The sequence below is a fragment of the Dasypus novemcinctus genome, chromosome 5 (genome assembly GCF_030445035.2).
Source record: "Dasypus novemcinctus isolate mDasNov1 chromosome 5, mDasNov1.1.hap2, whole genome shotgun sequence".
Taxonomy (NCBI): domain Eukaryota; kingdom Metazoa; phylum Chordata; class Mammalia; order Cingulata; family Dasypodidae; genus Dasypus; species Dasypus novemcinctus.
In genome coordinates this window covers 123,148,780-123,172,261 of record NC_080677.1, presented here as the reverse complement: position 1 = coordinate 123,172,261, position 23,482 = coordinate 123,148,780, and the positions used below count along the sequence as shown (strand labels likewise).

General features: G+C 39.9%; 1 protein-coding gene and 1 pseudogene across 1 annotated transcript in view; both read right to left on the bottom strand.

The window, feature by feature from the left end:
- The window catches only part of PIP (prolactin induced protein), a 40,612-nt gene extending 29,812 nt beyond the window's left edge, over window positions 1–10,800 (bottom strand). The window contains exon 1 of the mRNA XM_004474152.5: window positions 10,622–10,800. Coding sequence (XP_004474209.3) covers window positions 10,622–10,769 — 148 coding nt within the window. The 5' untranslated portion in view covers window positions 10,770–10,800. The remainder of the gene's footprint in view (window positions 1–10,621) is intronic.
- A 4,368-nt stretch (window positions 10,801–15,168) lies between these two features.
- LOC101445152 (transmembrane protein with metallophosphoesterase domain-like) lies at window positions 15,169–18,618 on the bottom strand (annotated as a pseudogene).
- Between the last annotated feature and the right edge of the window lie 4,864 nt (window positions 18,619–23,482).

Below are 23,482 nucleotides of genomic sequence, written 5' to 3'. Positions count from 1 at the left end.
ATCTTGTTGTGTCATCTCACTGCTCCAGCCCATCGTGCCTGCTTGCTGTCTTGCCCATTTTCTTTAGGAGGGACTGGGAACTGAACCTTGTACCCCCCCATGTAGTAGGTGAGTACCCAGCTGCTTGAGTCACATCTGCTTCTCAGTAAACTGTTTTAAATCAAGGGAACATGGTGGAATATATAAAGTAAACAATTAAAGAATAGTCAAATATATAATTCAATGCTAATTACATTCACAATGTATTGCCATCACCACCATCCATTTCCAAAACTTTTTAATCATTCCAAATAGAATCTTTGTATAATTTAAGCATTAACTCTCCATTCCCTATCCCATACCATCCCCTGGGAACCTATTTTCTAGATTCTGGCTCTATGTTTTTGCTGATTCTAAATATTTCATGTTAGTGAGATCATACAATATTTGTTCTTTTGTGTCTGGCTTATTTCACCCAACGCGATGCCTTCAAAGTTCTTTCATGTTGCCGCATGTATCAGAAGTTCATTTCTTTTTATGACCACATTTTGCTTTTCTGTTCATCAGTTGATGGACTCTTGGTTTGCTTCCCTCTGTTGGCAATTGTGAATAATGCCACTTCAAAATATCTGTTTGAGTCCCTGCTTTCAATTTTTGGGGGTATGTAACTAGAATGGGATTGCTAGTTCTTATGATAATTCTATACCTATCTTTCTGAGGAACTGCCAAACTGTTTCCCATAGCAGTTGCATACTTTTTCATCTCCACCAACAATGAATAAATGTTTCTATTTCCCAAATTCTTTCCAACATTTGTAACTTTCTGTTTTTTATTTGTTTAATAGTAGTTACTCTAGTGGGTATGAAATGATATCTCTCTGTGGTTTTGATTATACTCCCATAATGGCTAATAATACTGAGCATCTTTTCATATGCTTTTTGGACATTTATATATTTTCTTTGGAGAAACATCTGTTCTAGTCTTTTGCCCATTTTTTGATCAGATGTTTTATCTTTTTGTTGTTGATTTGTAAGATTTTTTTATAAATTCTGGATATTAAACCCTTATTGGATATGTGGTTTCCAAATATTTTCTTTCATTGCAGAGGTTGTGGTTTTACTTTCATGATAAAGTCCTTTAATACACAAAAGTTTTCAGGTTTAATGAGGTCTCATTTATCTATTTTTTCCTTTTGTTGCTTGTGCTTTGGGTATAAAGTGTAAGAAATCATTGCCTAACTGAAAGTCCTAAAGATGCTTCCCTATATTTCTTCTAGAAGTTTTATAGTTTGTTGTTATATTTAGGTCTTTGATCCATTTTGAGTTAGCTTTGGTATAGGTGTGAGGTAGGGGTTCATCTTCATTCTTTTGCATATAAATTTTTTCTCCAGCATCATTTGTAGAAGAATTGAGTAGTCGTTTGCCTCCTTCTCAAGTTCACATAAATGTGAGGGTTTATTTCTGAAACTCTCAATTTGATTCCATTGATCTATACATCTATCCTTGTGCCAATATTATGCTGCTTTGATTAGTGTGGCTTTGTAATAAAATTTAAGATTGGAAAGTGTGAGTTTTCCAACTTTGCTTTTTTACTAGATAAATTTGGCTATTTGGGGCTCCTTATCTTTCCAGATAAATTTGATGATTAGCTTTTCCATTTCTTCAAAGACAGTCGTTGGGATTTTTTAAAAAAAGATTTCTTTCTTTATTTATTTATTCCCCCCAGTTTTCTGCTCTCTGTCCATTCCCTGAATATTCTTTTGTGACTGCTTCTATCCTTATCAGCAGCACCGGGAATTTGTGTTTCTTTTTGTGTTTCTTTTGTTGCGTCATCTTGTTGTATCAGCTCTCCATGTGTGCGGCGCCATTCCTGGGCGGGCTGCACTTTCTTTCTCACTGGGCGGCTCTTCTTATGGGGTGTACTCCTTGCGCGTGGGGCTCCCCTATGCGGGGGACACCCCTGCATGGCAGGGCACTTCTTGCATGCATCAGCATGGTGCATGGGCCAGCTCCACACGGGTCAAAGAGGCTGGGGTTTGAACTGCAGAACTTCCATGTGGTAGGCAGATGCCCTATCCATTGGGCCAAGTCCGCTTTCCAGTTGTTGGGATTTTGATTGCAATAGTGTTGAATCTGTAAATTGTGATGGGTAGAATTGACATCTTAACAATATTTAATCACAAATGCATGAGCATGCAACTTTCTTCCATTTATTTAAGTCTTCTTTGATTTATTTTAGTAATGTTTTACAGTTTTCAATATTTAAGTCCTTTACAACCTTGGTTAGGTTTATTCCTGAATATTTGATTCTTCTGTTTGCTATTGGATATGGAATTTTTTTCTTGATTTCTTCTTCTGATTTTTCATTACTATGAAACATTGCACTTTGCTCTCATACATTGCCACTTTGCTGAATTCATTTATTAGTTCTAGAAGCTTTGTTGTGGATTTTTTCAGGATTTTCTGTATATAGGATCATGTTATCTGCAAATAGGGGAAGCTTTACCTTCTTTCCAATTTGGATACCTTTTATTTCTTTTTCTTGCCTAATTGCCATGGCTAGAACTTCCAGCACAATTTTTTGAATAACAGTGAAGACAGTGTGCATCCTTGCCTTTTTCCTGAGAGTAGAGGGAAAGCTTTCAGACTTTCACCACTAGGTAGGATGTTAGCTGTGGGGTTTTCATATATTCTTTTTCTTGTGTTGAGAATGTTTCCTCCTATTTCTAGTTTTCTAAATGTTTTCATCAAGAAGCATTGCTGGATTTTGTCAAATGCCTTTCTGCATCAATTGAGATGATCATGCTTGTTTGTTTCTTACCCTTCATTGTGTTAATGTGATATATTACCTTAATTGATTTTCTTGTGTAGAACCATCCTTATACCTAGGATAAACCCTACTTGGTCATGTTGTTTACTTCTTTTAATGTGCTGTTGGATTTAGTTTGATAGTATCTTGTTAGGGATTTTTGCATCTATATTAATAAAAGATATTGGTATGTTCTTTTCTTGTTCTATCTTTATTGGCTTTGGTATGAAGGTGATGTCTTCATAGGATGAACTAGGGAGTGTTTCCTCCTCTTCAATTTTTGGAAGAGTTTGAGCAGGATTGGTGTCAATTCTTCCTGGATTGGTAAAATTCTCCTGTGTAGCTATCTGGTCTTGGACTGTTCTTTGTTGAGAAGTTGCTGATTACTGGTTCCATCTCTTTTCTAGTTATTGGTTTGTTGATTGCTTCAATTTCTTTTTGAGTCAGTGTATATAGTTTGTATGTTTCTAGATTCCATCTTACCTAGTTTATCTAATCTGTTGGTGTATAGTCATTCAAAGTTTCCTCCTATAGTCCTTTTTATTTCTGTGGGGTTGGTAGTCATGTCCCTTTTCATTTCTAATTTTACCTATTTGTTTCCTCTCTCTTATTCCTCACTAATCTAGCCAAAGTTTGTCAATTTTACTGATCTTTTCAATGAACCAACTTTTGGGTTTGTTGATTCTTTATTGATTTAAAAAAAATACTGAAGAGCCACATTTTTATTTCATACTTGCATGGATGTGGTGGCATCAGTATTTACAATGCATGAGGTCACAGAAAACTTTTAAAAACTAAAAAAGCATGCCCATGCAAAGCAAAATCCATACCTTCCCAGGGCCCCCATATACATAATGTATAATTACCACAGGAAAAACAGCAGTACAAACACTTCAGAACAATGACAAATCAGGAAACTTATACTGCCCAATGAAAAGTTTTAATCTATTTACTCAGCTTAGATTATTTAAGAGGTAAATAAGGATTTCTTTAAAAAACTTTAAACATAACACCAATATTTACTTCATCAAGTCATGTGAACATTTACCTAAGTACTGTAAATAATCATATTTGTATTGCTTGTGTGTACCCTTCCTCGACTAGAATAAAAAAATGAAAGGAGCTCAGTGATCTCAAAGATTATGGCTCATGATGCTTATGAGCAGATGATCTGTCTTCAGGTCCCCCCTATAACTCTGGTACAAATCTACTCAATGGTTCTCCACCCCCTGCACCCTACACAATTTACACATCCTTTCAACTTGGCCCAGAGACCCAGAGACCCAGGAGGCTCAGGAATTCCTGCCACAATCTTATCTGCTTTATAATGGCAGAGACCCCATCCTCCTAGCTTGCTAGCACCCTAGGTTTGAGGGAAGAGGGACTGAGGGGACGGGAGGGGGTGGAAGGGTGTTTACACACTGTGGGCTTCTCTGATTCTTCAGTGCACAGAACTGAGAGAATATTTCACTTGACTAGAAAAAAAAAAACTTTGATTAAGCCAGAACTCAGAGCCTTTACAATATCAGGTGTTATACAGAATCACAAATTACACCAGATAGCTGAGGAAGCAGCAAAACAAGCTCAGGGAATGGTGAAAATCAGTTATGGATGTGGAGGACTTTGTGGATGACCTGCTATAGTTTAAGCATTCTATTTTTATAAATTTACTTCATGTCTGCTTATCTTGTTCCAAACAATTTTTTTCACCAGTCAAAAAAAAAAAAAAGGGATAAAGACTGCAAATTACATTGAAAGAGGAAGGAAAACAGCAGAAGAGAGGAGAAACAAGAACATGGTTTTGGACCAGGTGCCAATCCTCATGGATTCATGGATATTTATAGATTTAATTCCCCTTCACATCAGAAAGAAGTGCATAGTTTAGAAAACAATTAAATCTAAATATATATCAACAATTTTTAAAAAATTAAAACAAACTTAACAGAGTGAAGAATTATTTTAAGTGACTTTGCAGTAGTGTTTTGACTGTATTTATTTGAAGGATAAAAATAATTCTTAAGGGTTCTAGAGACATCTGGACACTATAGACAGGGCAAACAACCCCAGGAAATTGGCACCCTGTTGGAGGGCCTTATGTTGGAATACATGATAACCTATCACCCCAGCATATCAAAGTTAGACTCATTTATAATTTTCCTACACATGGTTCTTCTGTTCTTTTTATTTGAACCAAATATCAGCACTATACCCATTAAACATATGCTCCAGATACTTGAATCTTTGGTCAGTTCATATGACGGTTGAGCTCTGAATCTCAGCAGTTGTAGCCAACACCTCCTCTCCAGTTCATCGGACTTATCCAGGACAACCAACAAAAGGATGATGATGGACAACATCCATTCCCCAAAACAGAGAGTTTCTAAAACTGCAAGCAAGATATTTCCATCCATCTGCCCCATGGGATCTAAGCCCCTTCTCAATCAGAATCAGAGTTGGCATCACCATCCCCAAATCCTCAAGACTGAGGAATGAACATATGTAAGGAGGGAATGCAACTATGGACCAAAGTAGATATTATTATTCTAGTAATGGAAGAATTTTTAATACCGATATAAAGACAAGGGTCACCAGTGTTTCTAAGGGGAGGAAGAGGGAAGAATAAGTGTAACATGGGGCATTTTTGGGACATTGGAATTGTTCTGCATGTTATTGCAATGATGGCTACAGGCAATTATACATGTTGTTAAAACCAATAAAATTGTGTGGTACAAAGTGTAAACCATAATGTAAACTATAGACCATGGTTAGTAGCAAAGCTTCAACATGTGTTCATCAACTGTAACAAGTGTACCACATTAATGAAAGATGTTAATAGGAGAGAGTGTGAGAGGAGGAGGAGGTGGGGTATATGGGAATCCCCTCTATTTTTGATATAACTTTTATATAATCTAAAACTTCTTTAAAAATAAAGAAGGGAAGCAGATTTGCCTCAACTGATAGGGCATCTGCCTACCACATGGGAGCTGCAGGGTTCAAACCCTGGTGAGCTGGCCCAGTCACAGTGCTGATGCATGCAAGGAGTGCCGTGCCATGCAGGAGTGTCCCCCATGTAGGGGAGCCCCACGTGCAAGGAGTGTGCCCCGTAAGGAGAGCTGCCCCATGCTACAAAAGTACAGCCTGCCCAGGAGTGGTGCTGCACGGAGAGCTAACACAGCAAGATGATGCAATAAAAGGAGACACAGATTCCTGGTGCCACTGACAAGAATCCAAGCAGACACAGAAGAACATACACAGTGAATGGACTCAGAGAGCAGACAATGGGGTAGGGGTGGGGGGAATGGGAAGGAGAGAGAAATAAAAAATAAATCTTTTAAAAAAATTAAAATTAAAATAAAAAAATATATACAGAAACTTAATCTTAAAATGCATTAAAGGGAAAAAACTGCATCTGGTAAGCTTAATCTTAGTAATAATATTGGAGTTATTATTTTGAACCTTTAATATGTGTAGTAGGATAAAGTAACTAAGTTCTGTCAGATTGTTAGGAATCAAAATTTTCAGTGTAAAAGAGAAACAAAATCAAAGAAAGTTAAGCAAAAACTCTGTAATCTATTTAATTGGAACTACTAGTAAAAACTTATGGCTTGTTTTTCTCCTTGAAAGAATATATATATATATATATATTTCCATAGCAATACTCACTGAAACAGCTTAGGAATAATACTACCAGTGGCAATCAACTCCTCTAACACCTATATTGTGGTCTCTAAATATTTCCCATAAAAAGGAGCCAGGGATTTCTTTGAGAAATTATTTAATCCAGGTCTGGAACAGATATGTACTATCAAACACTATTAGGGCAACATCAAAATATAGTGGAAGCCATGAAGGGACTCCAACTGGCCAAACATGGGATAATTTGTACACCAAAAGATTTTTATCATTTTAATGGATTGAAGCATGGGAGATATATAAAAAATATGTAAAATCATAATACAGCAACCTTCCCCCCACTCCAAAAAATATAAAAGAAAAACATGTTGGTCATCACTGGAGGTTGCTAGGGCAATAAATTATTCTAACACCTGATAAATACAGGAGAAGTATACAGCATCTAATTAATTTGCCTTCACTACACAGACCTAAAAATAAAAACTAAATGGTTGATAGGGAAAGTATTTTGTTCAAGAACCACAACTAATAAATGCAGGAGAAACAATAGAATTTAAAGGGCAACATTTTGCAAACACTAGTGCAACAATGACTCAGTGACTACTAAAGCATGAGATGAAAAGATGGTGAGGAAGGGTATAGAGAAGTGATCATGGTGGCCACACCTGAACCCAATGGTCATGCTTAGCATCACTAAAAGCAACATGATCCAATTGGATGGGTGCAATCGTTAGTGCTCAGCACCACCTACAAAGCCTTCTTACCAAAAAGAAAAAAAGTTGAACTTGTATCTAATCCAGGTTTAGCTCTGATTTCCGCTTTACAAGACATAGAAGTGGTAGAGAAGCATGCTAATCAACACTGCAAATCTAAACCTGGGTAATGTGAAAAAATAAATGACATAAAATAAGGGAGGGTGGGGGTGAGGAATTATCATAGACTTAAGAGATGTGTACATATGGACCTTGTTTTCAGATTGTGTTTCAAACAGAAGTACTATAAAACAAGGTAATTGAGATAATCAGGAAAAACTGAACATGAACTGGGTATTAGATGTTATTAAAGAAGCAATGTTTCTTTTTCTGGATACGATGGTGTTTGTGACAGTTTGGAGTTTTTTGTGAATCCCAGAAAAGATCATATTCTTGGCATCAATCCATTCCTGTGGGTGTGGGACCCTTTGATTGGACTGAAGTCAGTTGAAGTACTTCAGTGAGGTGTGACCCAGGGTGGGTCTCAGCCCTGTTGCTGCAGTCCTTTATAAATGGAAGAAACATGTAGAGACACACAGGGAAAGAGAGCCTCCACTTTACCCTGCTATGTGAGAAAGACTCTGGGATTGCCTGCAACCCAAAGGCTGAGAGAGAGAGGATTCCGAAGGCCGAGAAATGAGCCTTATGCCTGATCACCTGCAGCTCAGGGAGAAAGTGAGTCCAGAGGAGAAGTGCAGAGTCCAGGACAGCCAGCAGCTGACCTTTGTTGAGATAGTCTCTCTTGATGATGCCTTGATTTGGACATTTTCACAGCCTTGGAACTATTTTTACCCTAATAAATTTCCATTATAAAAGCCGATCCATTTCTGGTATTTTGCATTGGCAGCCTTTAGCAAGCTAGGGCAGTGGTACTTTGGTTATGCTTTTTACAAAAAGGATACATGCTGAAGTATTTTCAAATGAAATTATATGTTTTCAAGGATTTGCCACAAAAAAAAAAAAAAAGAAAGAAAGAAAAAGAGTGTGGGGTGTGGGAAGATGAGAAAGAACAGCAGAGTGGTTCCAAATGTTGAAGCCAGATGCTGAATGTACAGGGATTTAGTATGCTGTTCTCTCTACTCTATGAAAATATAAAAATTTCCATAATAAAAGTTTAAAACAAAAGAAGAAAAAAGAAGGATGTGTGTTTGGAATGGATGGCAGAAAGATTAATTTACTGAGATTAATTTTATAACATTAGTTTCATACTATAAATGCTATCTTTATTTATTTATTTATTTATTTATTTTTTCTAAGAAGGAAGATGGCTTATTTTGACCAGCCAGACCTGGCAGACTCCTGTCCTAATAAAAACCAAGCACCAAATAAAATTTTTGGGTCCCTTTTATACAGAGGAAATAAGAGTGGGGAGTCAAACGATGCTTGTATGCAAAAGGACTTTTTGTTAGTTTCTTCAAGTGTTTTATCTGAGTATTAGATAGGTTATTTCCTCCAGGTAAGCTTGATTTAACACATATCCCCCAGATTCCAGGTTGGCTTGAGTTAACTCATATCCCCTACATTCCAAGTCAGCTTTTAACACAAACCCCCCACATTTCAGGTATGCTTGAAACATTTGGCTTGCATCCTCCCTGAATATCCAAAGCCTATAGAGTTTATATTTCTCAATTGGCTTTCTAGGCATATTTGGATATAAAGTAAGCTTGCATTTTTGCACAGGCTATATTAAAGGTAATGTGCTTTAGTTTTGAAGTCTTGGCAATATACATGTTGAGTTGCCTGCTATAGTAGCTCTAAACTACAATCAATAGGAGCAATATACATGCTATCTTTAATTAAAAAAACATTAAATTTCACTTTAACTTGATTTAATGGATTAAAAAAAGAAAACTAAAATGAAATTGCAATGCTTATTTTATTTTGAGCAAATGTTTCTTATTACCTCTCCCAAGCCACAAACAAACAAAACAAAGAAGATAAAGGGGTAAAGAACTGGAAGCAGAGGGACAAAAGTTGCCATGGAGAACTGCCAACAGGGCAAGATCAGGACATTAATGGATAAATTTCTGCTGGGAATCTTTCACCAGGTCAGGGAATACAAACCACATATGAGAAGGGTGTTGACAGATGTTTCTTGGATTCATAGGCTGGACCTGCTTTATTTCTGTTATATCACTCAAACAAGGACTTTAGAGTGGATGAATGAAGAGTATACAAGACCAGGAAATGATGGCATTCAAGAGAAAGATAGGAGGCAAAGATGCAAGAAAAAAATAGGACTTTAGGAGAGCTAATCTCATTTAAGCTCAGGAGACTGATGAGAAAGATTAAAAGTCAAGAAACCCATGAAATAAGTATAGCAAGAGAATCATGTGTTACCAACTCCAGTGCAGAGTGGCAAGGCCTGTCCAACATGCCTTGTCTAGAATAATTTAAAACAAAAGAGAAATGAAGAACCAAGAAGAATGATCCGAAAAATGGAATCAGGTCATGAAAAAGTGAGTGCACTGGCTGGGGCCAGAAGGGGTGGCGAGCATTGCGTGGTGCCATGGAGGAGGGAGCATGGGGCAGGGGGTCAGGGAACGTGGGCTCTGGGCTGCTGAACTGGGTGAGGCAACTCCCCCTCTGACAATCCCACCATGCATTAATGTGTTTTACAAAAAGCTCCTCCAGGATCCCTTCCTGGTTCTGAAAGTCTACTATTTCACTACAAACTTATTGTTGGCTTTAGGGATGATTAAACAAAAGGTGGGGGTGGGTGGCAAGGAATAGGGGAACCACTGAAATCTTGATACAAAAACACATTTTAAACTTGGCAGGATGACCCACTGTCAAATACCTTGGCTACTAGCGAACAGGAAGGAGTGCTCTCCAGGATCTCCCCGGTACCCCACTATATACCAGTGAACAGGGAGGAAATGGCCTCTGGCCAGCAGAGTGTGCACAGGAGACATGTACACAGGCCGGGGAAAGCAAACCCCCAGCAGCTGCTGCTCTGACAAATCTACTGGCCCGGGCAGCATGCAGCATGCTGCCCACACACATTCCCCAGGACTGACTGCTCCATAAATTCCCTGGGCACCTGTGCCCTAGATTTACAGGAAACAGCGCCTCAGCAAGCGCCAAAGTAATGTTTAAAAATTAACATAACAGGCTATTGAGTGCTTTCTGCATGCAGTTCACCATGTGCAACTCATTCTCCAATTCTCAATACCCTCTCAACAAAACAATCTTGAGGTAGACAATTACTATTCCCTTTTTATGGGTGAAGAAAACGGAGGCTCAACAAGGTCAAGTCACTTGCCCATCTAGTAAGCCACAGGGCGGGCTTCTCTATTCAGAGCATGCCCCTGCTTCCTGTTGAAGAAAGAGTCTTAATCACAAGAACATCAACACCAGGATCAGGTCCTCAGTCTTCTCAGACAATGCGGTAAGGTTTTTCCTAACAGGAGTGGACATTTCCAAACCAGGGTTAAAGGGCCACTTACCTCTGGACACTGTCACCCTGACTCTCGTTCTGTGGGCCTGCAGTTCAGCAGACAGGGCTCTATCATTCTGTGGCCAGAGCCCAAGGGCAGCTCTTTCGGGGTCAGGCAGGTTGGTTGAATGCTCCAGTAGGAAGAACTGTCTCAGCATTCCACAGCCAGGGCAAGCCCTGCCACTCCCCATCCAAGCCTCAACTTCCCCTTTGGTAAAGAATGAAATTCCCAGCTTCTCCCCCAAAACTAGACCTGGACCTAGGGTGGGGGGGTGGGATTCCAGTGTCCTGACTACTCTTCAAATATTAACAGACATCCTACAAAGAAACTAGCCAACTCCCTTCCAGGCCCAGGTCCATGTCATTGCGGATAAATTGAAATCAGCCTTAAGCAGATCATTTTGAAAGATGATTCAGGCTCTTGTTTGTTCTCTTTACAAAATTAACTGCGTTTGAGCCCTGCCCTCACTTGTAATAAATGCAGATTCTTAACCCTCAGACAATGGAAAGAACAATTTCACTGTCAGGTAGAAGACTTGGCTTCTAGCCCTGAATCACCCACATGCCTTGTCATATTGCCAATGCTTTACCTCACTTTTCTTTATTTTAATGTGGGGAAAACCAGCCTGTCCCTAATTACCTCACCCAGATGTTGTGGATGGATCTTAAAGACCTTATGCTGAGTGAAGCAAGCCAGGCACTGAAGGACAAATATTACATGACCTCACTGATATGAATTAAGCAAATTTAGCAGGCTCACAGAGCTAGAATCTGGAAAATAGGTTTACAGGAGACAAAAAGGGAGAAGAAAGTTGTGAGTCAGTGCCCATGTGGGCAAAATCTATGATAAGGTGGAAGGGAGTAGTTGTGCAGTGGATGGGCATGACAGTTGTGCAGTGATGCTGTTGGGCTGTGCTGTGCTGGTCAGTGGGGACGGGTAGGGTTGGGGGGGAACAGGGGTGGGGGAGGGAGCAGGTGAACTTTGGGGATTTGTGAGTATGTGGTTGAAACTACAATGCTGGGAATGTTTTTTTGGCAGATATGGCAGGGGAGGGCAACTGGTTTAAGGTGTTGGATGTGTGGGGCATGTGGCACAGGTCATACCTGGGGACAGCTTCTAAGGAGGAGGTAGTGTTCATCTTGTCATAGTGTGTTGTATCAGGACCGGAGACTCACATAATGAACAGGAATGTCCTGAGCTCCCATCCTGGGGAGTCCTACTATGATTTTAAATAGAGGGGCAGGAATCTCTTGAGAGCATAGGCAATGCCTGATAGGAAAGAACAGGCCAATATGTTAAGCCCTCAATGTTGTTGCAAGTAACTATGAATCCCATCCTTCAGTGAGTTAATCTTGGTGGTTACTGTGGGTCCTGAGGGAAGAAGGAGGGAGGAATAGAATAGATGGAACATCGGACGTTATTGGGGTGATGGAATTGTTCTACGTGATCCTGCAAGGATAGATACAGACGATGTCAAACTTCACCAAAATATATAAAAGTATATGGTCCAAAATGTAAACCATAAAGTAAATCATTGCCCATGGTTAGTAGCAATGTTTCAGTATTTGTACATCAATTATAACAAAAGTACAATCCACATGTAAAATGTTAATACAGGAAAAGGAAAAAGGGAGAGAATGTTGTGTATGTGGGAATCACCTATATTCTGTATGTGACTTTTCTGTAACCTAAAGCTTCCTTGAAGGCAAAATGAAAAAAATAAGACATTGGGCAAATAAATGGAAGGAAATGTCACTTTACGTACAAGACAACAGATCTTACAGTGATGAAAGACATAATGTTGAAATTTTTAATATTTTATATTATTTCAAACTTAAAAAAATTTTTGTATTTTGTTATTTTTAAAAAAGATTTATTTTATTTATTAATCTCTTCCTCCCCCTCATTGTTTGCACTTGTGTGTCTATTCATCTTCTTTGTTTCTTTAGGGGCACCAGGAACCAAACCCAGGACCTCCAATGTGGGAGGGGATACACCTAATTGTTTTAGCCACCTCCATTCCCTGCTTTGTTGTGTCTCTCATTGTTTTTTCTCTTGTGTCCCTTGTTGTGTCATCTTGTCACATCAGCTCACCATGCCTGCTCACCATCCTGCTCATCATTTTTAGGAGGCACTGGGAAGCTCTGCTCCCTGCTTTGTGTCTCTCATATTTTTCTTCTTATATCCCTTGTTGCATCATTCTGTTGTGTCAACTTGCCTTGCATGCCCATCATGCCAACACTCTGTCTTCTTTAGGAGGCACCAGGAACCAAACCACGGACCTCCCATGTGGTAGGTGGGAACCCAATTGTTTGAGTCACATTCACGTACCTATTCATTAATTTTAAAATCATCGTTATTATATCATTTTCTTATTAGTTGTGGTAAGTTATTGTTGGCTTCAAATTTGAAGAAGTTTTGGCTCGCAGAAGGATTACAACTGTGGCAGGGGAGGATCATTGGTGCAGGGTATCAGAGATGGGGAATGCATGGGAGAAGGTTCACCTGGGCCATACCTATAAGGCATATGAATGTGTTAAAGTGTTCATAAGGCAATGTCACAGTGGGTGGAAATGTTGAATTTCCATCCTGGAGAGCTGTGCGACATTTTCTAATTGGACAACAAGAATTCCCTGAGTATAGGGGCAGGGACTGCTGAAGGAGGATGGGCCATTGATGGGCCCTTGATTGTGATGACTGTGCTTATGAACTTTTACTCTTGAAACTGAAACTTAGCCTAGTATTATATGGCATCTAAGAGTTACTTCCAGAAAGCCTCCTTGTTGTTCAAATGTGGCCTCTCTCTAAGCCAAAATTTAGCATGTGAATGCATTGCCTTCCCCCCAGCATGGGACATGATTCCTGGGGATAAGCCTCCTTGGCACCTAGGGATTACTACCAAACACCAACTAGCAATGCACTTGGAAAAAGACCTTGACCAAAAGGAGGAAAGGGTAAAGTCAAGTGAGTTTATATGGTTAAGAGACTTCAAAGTGAGTTGGAAGGTCATTTCAGAGATTATGCTTATACATGCCTCAGCAGGAACTCGTTGACTGCCAGAGTAAATATTACCTCAAATAGCAGGGCTCCTGAGGGTTCTGGACACATCCAGACACTATAGGTAGGGCATATAGCTCAGGTGTTTGGTGCCCTGCCAGTGGGCCCTACTTTGGAATTTATACTTACTAGTGTGACAGAGTGGGACTCAGTTGTGGTTTCCCTACATATGGCTCTGCTGCCCCTTCTATCTGAACCTATAGTTAGTACTAGAGTTGATAGGAGTATATCCAAGAGACTTTGGGCTGCCCATGTACCAGTTGGGCCCTGAATCTAAATAGAGTTGCAACATCTACTTTCCAGTTTACCCAGGACAACTGACAAGGAGATGATGACTGACAACGACCATCTCAGGGAACAGAGAGAGTCCACAGCTACAAGCAAGAAAGTCCCATTCATCTGCCCCATGGGATTTAAGCCTTCTCTCAATTAGAGGTGGAGTGGGCATCACCATCTCAGAATCCTCAGGATTGGGGAATCATTGATGGACTGGAGTAGACTTATAGTTGTTCTTCTGTAGACTTGTTCTGAACCTAGCAATGGAAGAACTTTTATTATGAATGTGGAGGCGGTGGCCACTGGAGGTTCTGAGGGGAGGGAGAGGAAAAAATACATGTAATCTGGGGCATTTTGGGGACTTGGGAGTTAAACTGAATGACATTGCAATGACAGATACAGACAACTGCATATCTTTTAATAACCTGCAAAAATGTATGGGAGAGAGTGTAAACTACAATGTAAACTATAATCATTGCTTAGTGGCAATGCTCCAAGAGGTGTTCATCAATTGTGGCAAATGTACCACACTACTGAAGGAGGTTGTTGTTGTGGGAAAATGTAGAAAGGTTAGGGAACAGGGCATATGGGAGTCCCCTATATTTTTTGTGTAACATTTATGTAATCTAAGTTTCTTTTTTTAAAAAAAGAATTATATTTAAAAAATGGTAAGGATCACACCTCCTCCCCCCCAAAACAACCCTGATTGTCTAAGCATCAGTATCATTGCCATCACCTACCATGTGGCTTACATTTCTTTCCACCTCTCCCCCACCCCAAGGCCCAAGAGAACAAACAGTTAGCATCACCCAAAACCTGGCACAGTATGAGCCCTGCCCTTCAGTGGATTTTGCTAATGCCTTCAGTAAAGGCATCTCTGAGAGGGCCAGGTGGGAAAAGATACCATTTTTCTCCAGTAGCCAGAGGGACCTCCATCTTGCCTGCTCTCCCAAATTACTCAGCAACATGGCTCCCTTCCCAGAAAGGCTCTGGAACAATGCTTCTGGAAAAAATCCTAAGTCCTAAAGATGGTTTTAAAACACCAAGAGGAAAATGTTCCTGTTCCTTTCCTATTTCCTATAAAGTGACCCCTCATTTGGGTTCATCCCTAAGAGCTCTGCACAGGAGGAGGGACTCATGTCATACCATCTGGAAAATATATGCATGTTCTATATATTTGACCTTAGTAGCCTCACAAGTGTATGTGAAAAAGCACTGGTCATCTAAAGAATTAACCAGTCTGAATTTGCCAGGCAGCTGCCCCAGAAATCACTACAAACCAGGCTTATGATCAATAGTGTGTGGACAAGACTGGGCAAGAAATACTTGGAGGGGGTAATGCAGAAACCACTGTGAAAAGGGAAGGAGAGGGTGAAGGGCAACAGCAGAGAACGGGCCCTCAGGGAGACAGCCACAGGAAGAGCTGCATAATCTCCTCTCTGCCCACCTCCCCATGGGTATCCCATAGTAGGCTGGACCTGGGCTGACATACACAAAGGAGGTCTGGGCCACTTGGTAGAGGCCAGCAAAGAAAGGGTACAGGACATGGATCACCATGTTCAAGGGGAAGATTTGCCCAACATGCATGTGCCCAGAAAGGATGAGGTTAATATCTCTCTGAGCCTGGAGGGCTCTCTTGGCAGCCAGAGACTGGTGAGCCAGCAAGATGGTGGTGTGACATGGGCTGCAGCCCTCCAGGACTTTGAGGAGATCCATGTCATGGCCAGAGTACTGCATAATGTCTGTTTCGATATCATCCACACCAGCCAAGCAGACCCAGTCTTCAATTTCACCATCACCCCTTTGGGCCCCTGTGGCAAAAATCCTCACATTCTTGTTGTGAAAGGTCTCAATTTGTAGGGATGTGCAGTGCAAACCAATTGGAGACATCTGATGTGCAGTACTTGTGGTTGCCCATGAGGAAGTAGGTGCCAGGCATGAGTGAAGCTGGCCCAAGGGAGCAACCATCATCCATGGGACCAAGACTTCTGAATTGGAAATGTCACACATGATCACTGTGACATCTCATTCTAGCATGTTCACTATCCTCATGAAAATCTCTACTTGGTCCTGCCCACTGTGGGGCCAAGTGAATATCTGAGAGGAGCACAATCTTGAAGTTGTTCCTAGAGGGAGGCAACTGATGAATGAGCACCTCTAAAGTTTTCACAGCATGGGGGCTAGGCAGTGTTCAGAAACTGGACCATGCTGAGCACAGCTGTCACTGCCACTACCAGAGTGGGCCTGAGGGCCAGCTTCCTTGTCTTGTCAAGGCTGCCATTGGCCCTGCCAGTGTGCCAGGCCAAGAGCTGGTAGGCTGTCTCCATGCCTCTGAGGATGCATAGGAGGAACAAAGTGATGACCTAGGCCCCCAGGCAGGACTAAGCATCCAAGGAAAAGAGGCAGGGCTCCTCTGCCAATAAAAAGAGCATGGCCCCCCAGTCCTCCCCCCATCTCTGCACAGCTACTTACCTCCACTTTATCATAGATTTCACCCATGTAGACATCAGCTCACAACCTTCCTCTCCCCTTCATTTCCTGTAAGTCTATCTTCCAGTCTCTAGCTCTCTGAGACAGCTTGGTTTGCTTATTTCATATCCGAGAGGTCATGTAGTATTTGTCCTTCAATGCCTGACTTGCTCCACTCAACATAAGGTTCTCAAGATTCATCCATGTTATCCCATGTATTAGTACTATATTCCTTCTTACAGCTGAGTAGTATTCCATTGTATGTATATACCACATTTGGTTTATCCATTCATCCGTTGATGGGCATTTGGGTTGATTCCAACTTTTGGCAATAGTGAATAATGCTGCTATGGATATTAATGTGCATATATTGGTTCTGAAAACAAGGGCGTTTTCAGTTCTTCTGGGTATATACCTAGCAGTGGAATTGCTGGGTCATATGGCAAATCTATAGCTTGTTTTTTGAAGAAGTGCCAAACTGTCCTCCAGAATGGCTGGATCCTTCTGCATTCCCACCAGCAGTGGGTGAGGGTTCTGGTTCCTCCACATCCTCTCCAACACTTGTAGTCCTCTGTTTTTTTAATAGCTGCCAGTCTAATAGAAGTAAAATGGTATCTCATTGTAGTTTTGATTTGCATTTCCGTAAAGCTAGTGTTTTTGAGCATCTTTTCATGTGCTTTTTAGCCATTTGTATTTCTTCTTTGGAGAAGTGTTTGTTCAAATCTCTTGTCCATTTTTTACATGGGTTGGTTGTCTTTTTATTTTCGAGATACAGAATTTCTTTATATATGCAGGATATTAGTCTTCTATCAGATATATAGTTACCAAATATTTTCTCCCATTGGGTAGGCTGGTCTTTTCACTTTCTTGACAAACTCCTTTGAGGTGCAAAAGGCTTTAATTTTGAGGAGGTCCCATTTATCTATTTTTTCTTTCATTCTTCGTGCTTTGGGTGTGAAGTTCATGAAGCCATTTCCCATTACAAGTTCCTGTAGGTACTTCCCTATGTTGTTTTCCAAGGTCTTTATGTCTTGGCTCTTATATTTAGGTCTTTGACCTTTTTACACATGCCTCTTCTGTCACTTTTACTGAACCTATGATTGGCACTGGGGTTGGTGTATACTCAGAAGACTTGAATCTCTGGACTGGCCATGTGCCAGCTGGGCCCTGAGCCTCAGCAGAGTTGCAACACCTACTCTCTGATTTGTTGGACTTACCCAGTCAGCTAACAAGGAGGTGAAGATGGTCAATCACCATACCAGGGAAGTGAGAGTGCCTACAACTGCAAGGAGGAGAATCACTTCCATCAGCCATGTAGGATTTAAGACCCCTCTTGATATAGAGGTGGAGTGGACATCACCATCGCAGGATCCACAGGATGGAAGAATAAAATATGGATTAGAGTGGACTTACTAGTATTCTATTATAGAACTGTCATGCCTCTAGCAATGGAAGAAATTATATCACTGATGTGGAGACAGTGGCCACGTTAGTTGCTGTAGGCAGGGAGAGGGAAGAAGAAATGAGATGTGGGGGCATTTTCAGGACATGGAGTTGTCTTAAATGATATTACAGGGACAGATGCTGGATATTATATATCCTGCCGTAACCCACTGAATGGACTGGGGGAGAGTGTAAACTACAACGTAAACTATAATCCATGCGGTGCAGCAGTGCTCCAAATGTATTCACCAAATGCAATGAATGTGCCACAATTATGAAAGAGGTTGATGATGTGGGAGAAGTGGGGGGGTTGGGGTGTAGGTTATATGGGAACTTCTTATATTTTTTAATGTAACATTTTTTGTGCTCTGTGTATCTTTTAAAAAAAAGACAATAAAAAATAAAAAATAAATAAATAAATGATATAACAATCCATGTAAAAAACAAACAAACAAAAAGAGCATGGTGAAGACACCAGAGTGGACTTGGGCCAGAAATGCCATGACAGCTATCTTCCAAAGCTGAAAGCAGGCTGACTCTGTGGTGGGCGAGTGACAGAGGTTGCTCGCTGCACTATGCCAAATGTACAGGGAGGCATGAACGAATTGACAAAGAAGGCAGGATGCAGGTAGAAGAGCCAATGTCAGGCTCTGAGCTCAAGGCTTCCTGCCAGATAGAAGTGGAAGAGGACCCTGGACACAAAAGACAGTGCCAGTGGCCAGACGGCTTTCGCTCAGGGTAAGCCACACGAAAGTCGCCATTTTTCTCTGCTCCTAGGAGGGTCCCTACCAGTCCCATGCCAGCAGGCTTGGAAGGTAAGTTCCTTAGAAAGGACAGAGGCCAAGGAGATGTTTCCAGGTCAATTCTGCCTCATTTCATCTCCTTGTTTCTCTGATGATAAAATAAATACCAGAGAAAGGAGCCATGGGGGTAGAACACTTCTCTATTACTTTTTCCTCTCTGTTTCACTCATGTCTGCTCTAATCTTTGTTATTTCCTTCCTTCTGATCACTTTGGGTTTAGTTTACTCTTCTTTTTCTAGTTCCTCCAATTCTGAGGTTAGGTCTCTGATTTTGCATCTTCCTTCTTTTTAAATGTAAGCCCTTGGAACTATAAATTTCCCTCTCAGCACTGCCTTTGCTGCATCCCATAAGTTTTGATATGTTGTGCTTTCATTTTAATTCTCTTGAAGATATTTCCCAATTTTCTTTATGATTTCCTCTTTAACCTATTGGATGTTTAACAGCACATTATTTAATTTCCACATTTTTTTGGTGACTTTTCCATTTCTCACTCTGTAATTGTTTTCTGGTTTTCTGGCTGGAGAAGATACATTGTATGATTTCAATATTTCTGAATACATTGAAACATATTTTACTACCTAAGATATGGTCTATCCTGGAGAATGATCCATGTGCAATCGAGAACAGTGTGTATTCTGTTGGCTTCAGGTAAAGTGGTTCTATATATGTCTGTTAAGTGTAGTTGGTTCAAGTATTCCATGTCCTTATTGATCTTATCTCTATTTGATCTATCCTTTATCAAAAGTTGTTATTGAATCTATCAATATTTGCTACATATATTTCACGTCTCTTCTGTTAGGTGTATATGTATTTTTAATCATTATGTCTTCTTGTTTAATTGACACTTGATCAATATATAATGATGGTCTTTGTCCCTTGTAACATTTTTTGACTTAAAGTCTGTTATAACTCTGATATTAGTATAGTTATCCCAGCTGTCTTTTTGTGACTCCTTGCATGATATATATTTTTTCCATCCTTTCACTTTCAACTTATTTGTGTGTTTGAATTTAAGGAGCATCTCTTATAAATAGCACCTAATTATTATAATGGAAACAAGGTTTCATCACATACATATACAATAATTTTCATGAAGAAAGTATATTGGAAATTCTTATGTCAAATTGGGACCAGAATAATTATGGTAAAAGGTCTTTTGGAGACTTTCTCAAGTTTTGATGTTTGGGCAAATATTTATCATGATTGATGTTACAGGATACCAATTGGGGAGGAGTTTATTGGTCTTTAAAATGCTGATATTTCATTAGGCAATAAAATCATATTTTCTTATTTGCCAGTAGGGATTTGGATTGTGATGATTGTACTTAAAGTTGAAAGATTTTTTCTTATTGTGGCTTTCTTGGGAAGTAATAGGTGATCATTCTCTGTGCATCCTGATCTACATAGATTAATACACTCCACACAACTGTTGATTAAATGCAGACATTGTTTAGCTTCAAGAATTTGTATTTTCTTAAGTGTGGTATTTACATTTCAGAATGGGGTACTGTCCCACTGCACAGATTGTGACCTGACACAAACTCCCTTCAATGATTAAAGAAAGATTTATACTGCCAAATATTGTGTTTCACTTTAGGATGATTAAAAATCTCCTTGACTTGTCCTTGGAAAAATGATAATTCCCGTTCAGATGACCCTGTTGGGTTAGTGATGCAAGTGTCAGAAGGAAATATAACATGAGTTTTAATGTTGCTACTTGCCTGAGATGCCATATTCTATGACTAGATGACATTGGCCTCCTACAGAGCCACTATGCATACACATACCATTTAGCAATCCTTTAAGTTTCTCTGGAATTATTGTTTGTCATCATTTCATAGGAGTATGGAACTTCAAAGTTGATGTTTCTATAGATGTTCTTATATAGCCAGATATTCAGTCAATTACTCAGCAGGGATATTAGTGTTTGATATTGTTTGAAAATACTGTGGTCCTCAAATTGAGTTATATGTAGTTCCCTTGTTGATGGAAGAATGAAAGAGTCAGAGTTACCTTCTTCATTGGAATTAGAACCTGGAAAGTACCTATGTGGATGGCCTGGGACAAAGGGGTAAGGTATAAATAGGTCAGGAAGGGAGGGGGCAAAGCAAGATAGGGGAGATGTTTTATCTGCAAGAAATATCGTATTCTTTATTTCTAAATTAGATAAATCTGGAATTGCCCTGTCAGAGCTTAGAAAACCTCCATTTGAATCACGAACTTAGGGACCCCTATTATGTAGTCTTTATTGGTCTTAGTCACCTCAGAGGTGCTCATTGCCAAAGCAGGACTGGGACTGTGTCCTGAGATGTATAGATACCCAATATCCATATGCCACCCAACCTCACCAATAGTCCTCTCACTTCCAAGGCACTGCAGCAGTGTGCAGTGTGAGCTGTGTTCCAGCTACTCATGGAAACTGCTCCTAAAGGGGCCTCTCCATTGTCCAGTAAGCCAGCTTTCTTTCCCCTAGGGTAGATCCATTTTGTTGCCCACTCTACCTCATACAGCTTAAGCCAGCTTCTGTTACTGGGCCTCTATGTCCATCCTTATGACCTGATCTGCCAAATCCCTGTGAGACAACCTATGTATGGAACACAGACTCAGAACACAAAGGCATGTTAGTATGGATGAAGAATGATATCTCTTATTCATTCCTATAGCAGAAACACCCCATAAATTAACATCTCAATAAACTGTCCTGACACACACACATACACATACAAACACATATCTATAAATACATCCATACAACACCCCTATTTTGAATATTGTTTATTTCACAATATATTGCAAATATTTGTTCCTGTAATTAAATCTCTTCCACATATTTTAAAGGCTATACAGCATTTCATTGTATGGGTGCATAATGATATTCTCAGGGTCTAGAACAGTGCTTGGGATGTAGAGATCTCAATAAATAGTGATGAGTGAATGACTAAAGGAATAAGCAAATGATTATTCTGGAAGTGGAATTACTGGGTCAAAAATATTTGAAATGTTAAAAACTTTCCACATCCAGTTTCAAATTGTTTGTTCCAATATTATGACTCCTCTAGCAGTGTGTTACATGACCAGTTCCCCACACTTGCCAACACTAACAGTTATTATCAAAAACAAAAACAGCAACTAAACATCTTTTTTCCCCACTATGCTATATTATGTTTCTCTTATACCCTTAATTGTGTTCTGACTTTTTGCTGCACGATTTTAATATTCATTTCTCCTTTGTTGGCTCTTCTCCGTCCTTTCTTGTCCTCTAAATGTCCGTGAGCCCTGGGCTCAGTTCTCCTGTTCTCTCTCCTATCTATTCACTCCTGCTCAGTAGGACTGTCCACCGTGGTGGTTTTAAACAACACCTATGCAGTAATGAATCCTAAAACTTATCTCCAGATCTTATCTTTCCCTGGATTCCAGACTTGCTCATTCAATTGCCTACATAACTGCTTCACTGGATGTCACAAGCCATTCCAAATTTAACATATCAAGTCAGAACTTTTCTGAGAACCCTGTTACTGAGATCAAAACTTTGGAGTTATTATTGACACTTCTCTTTCCTTCATAGGCCATGTCCAATTCATCAGCAAATCTTGTGGTCTCTACCTCAAAGATATCTAGAATTCAATGACTTCCGAATTCTCCAATGCCATCTCCTTAATCAAACCACAGTAATCTCTCACCTGTACTACCGCAACACTTCCTAACTGCTCTCCTTCCATCCACTTTTGCCCTCATATATAGTAGTCTATGATTTAGAGCCAGAATGATCCTTTTGAAAAAATAAATCAGATTTTGTATCCCCTTCAAAAAAAAAAAAACCCTAAACATTCTTGATGGTTTTCCATTATACTCATTTAATTTCAAAGCCTCTCATGGCTGAGGAAACCCTAGGAGATTACTCCCTATGAAATTTTCTGATCTCAACTCTTATCATTGTTCGCCTCCCTCATTCTGATTCATTCACGTTGGCCTTTTTGCTTTACCTTATCTACACTAAAGCAAAATCCTACCTCAGGGCCTTTGCACTTACCATTCCCCTGTGCTCGACAACCTCTACCTTGGGCATATGAATGGCTGGCTTACTCTGCTCAGTGTTTCCTTTTCAGAGAACTCTTCCATGACCATTTTATTTGAATGATCAATTCCAGACCCTCTTCATCTTTGTCCTGTTTTATTTTTCTCTGCAGCACTTTCATTACTGGCATTTTATATATATATTACTTTATAATTTTTTTGTCTTTCAATAGAATGTAAATCTTAAAGGGAAGGGAATTTCTATTTACCATTTCCTGCTTGATCCAGAAAGCATAGAACAGTAGCTATTAAATAGTAGATATTCAATAAGTATTTGTTGAAGGAATAAGTGAATGAATAAACTCTTTCCATGATTTTAAATTTCTTCAGAGCTTGGAAATAATTTTCTCAGTTTGGGAGAAAGCAGAGGCAAATCTGAAAAACTTTCCTTTCCTTCAGTGCAACATGGCAACTTTTTGGCATCTCCTAGTGATGTTTGCTCATAGCTCAGTACATCCTGCAACCCAGATCCCATTGGGCCTATTGTTCCTTCAGATCCAGGTTTGGTAGTCAGCAATCCCACCCAACCCTAAGCAGCTGAGACTGGGGTTAGAGATAGATCTGGCCCACTGCTGAAAAGAGGACATACAAATTTTATACCTTGAATTAACCGTCTAAGTCTTAGCTGGAAAGTATTCTGAGAGATCTTTGAAGGAAGGTGTTTCTGCATGTGCAATGTGTGAATGGATGTGAAAATGACATTTCAGACAATGGATGGAGCATTCTTTGATATTTTTGGGCCTGATAC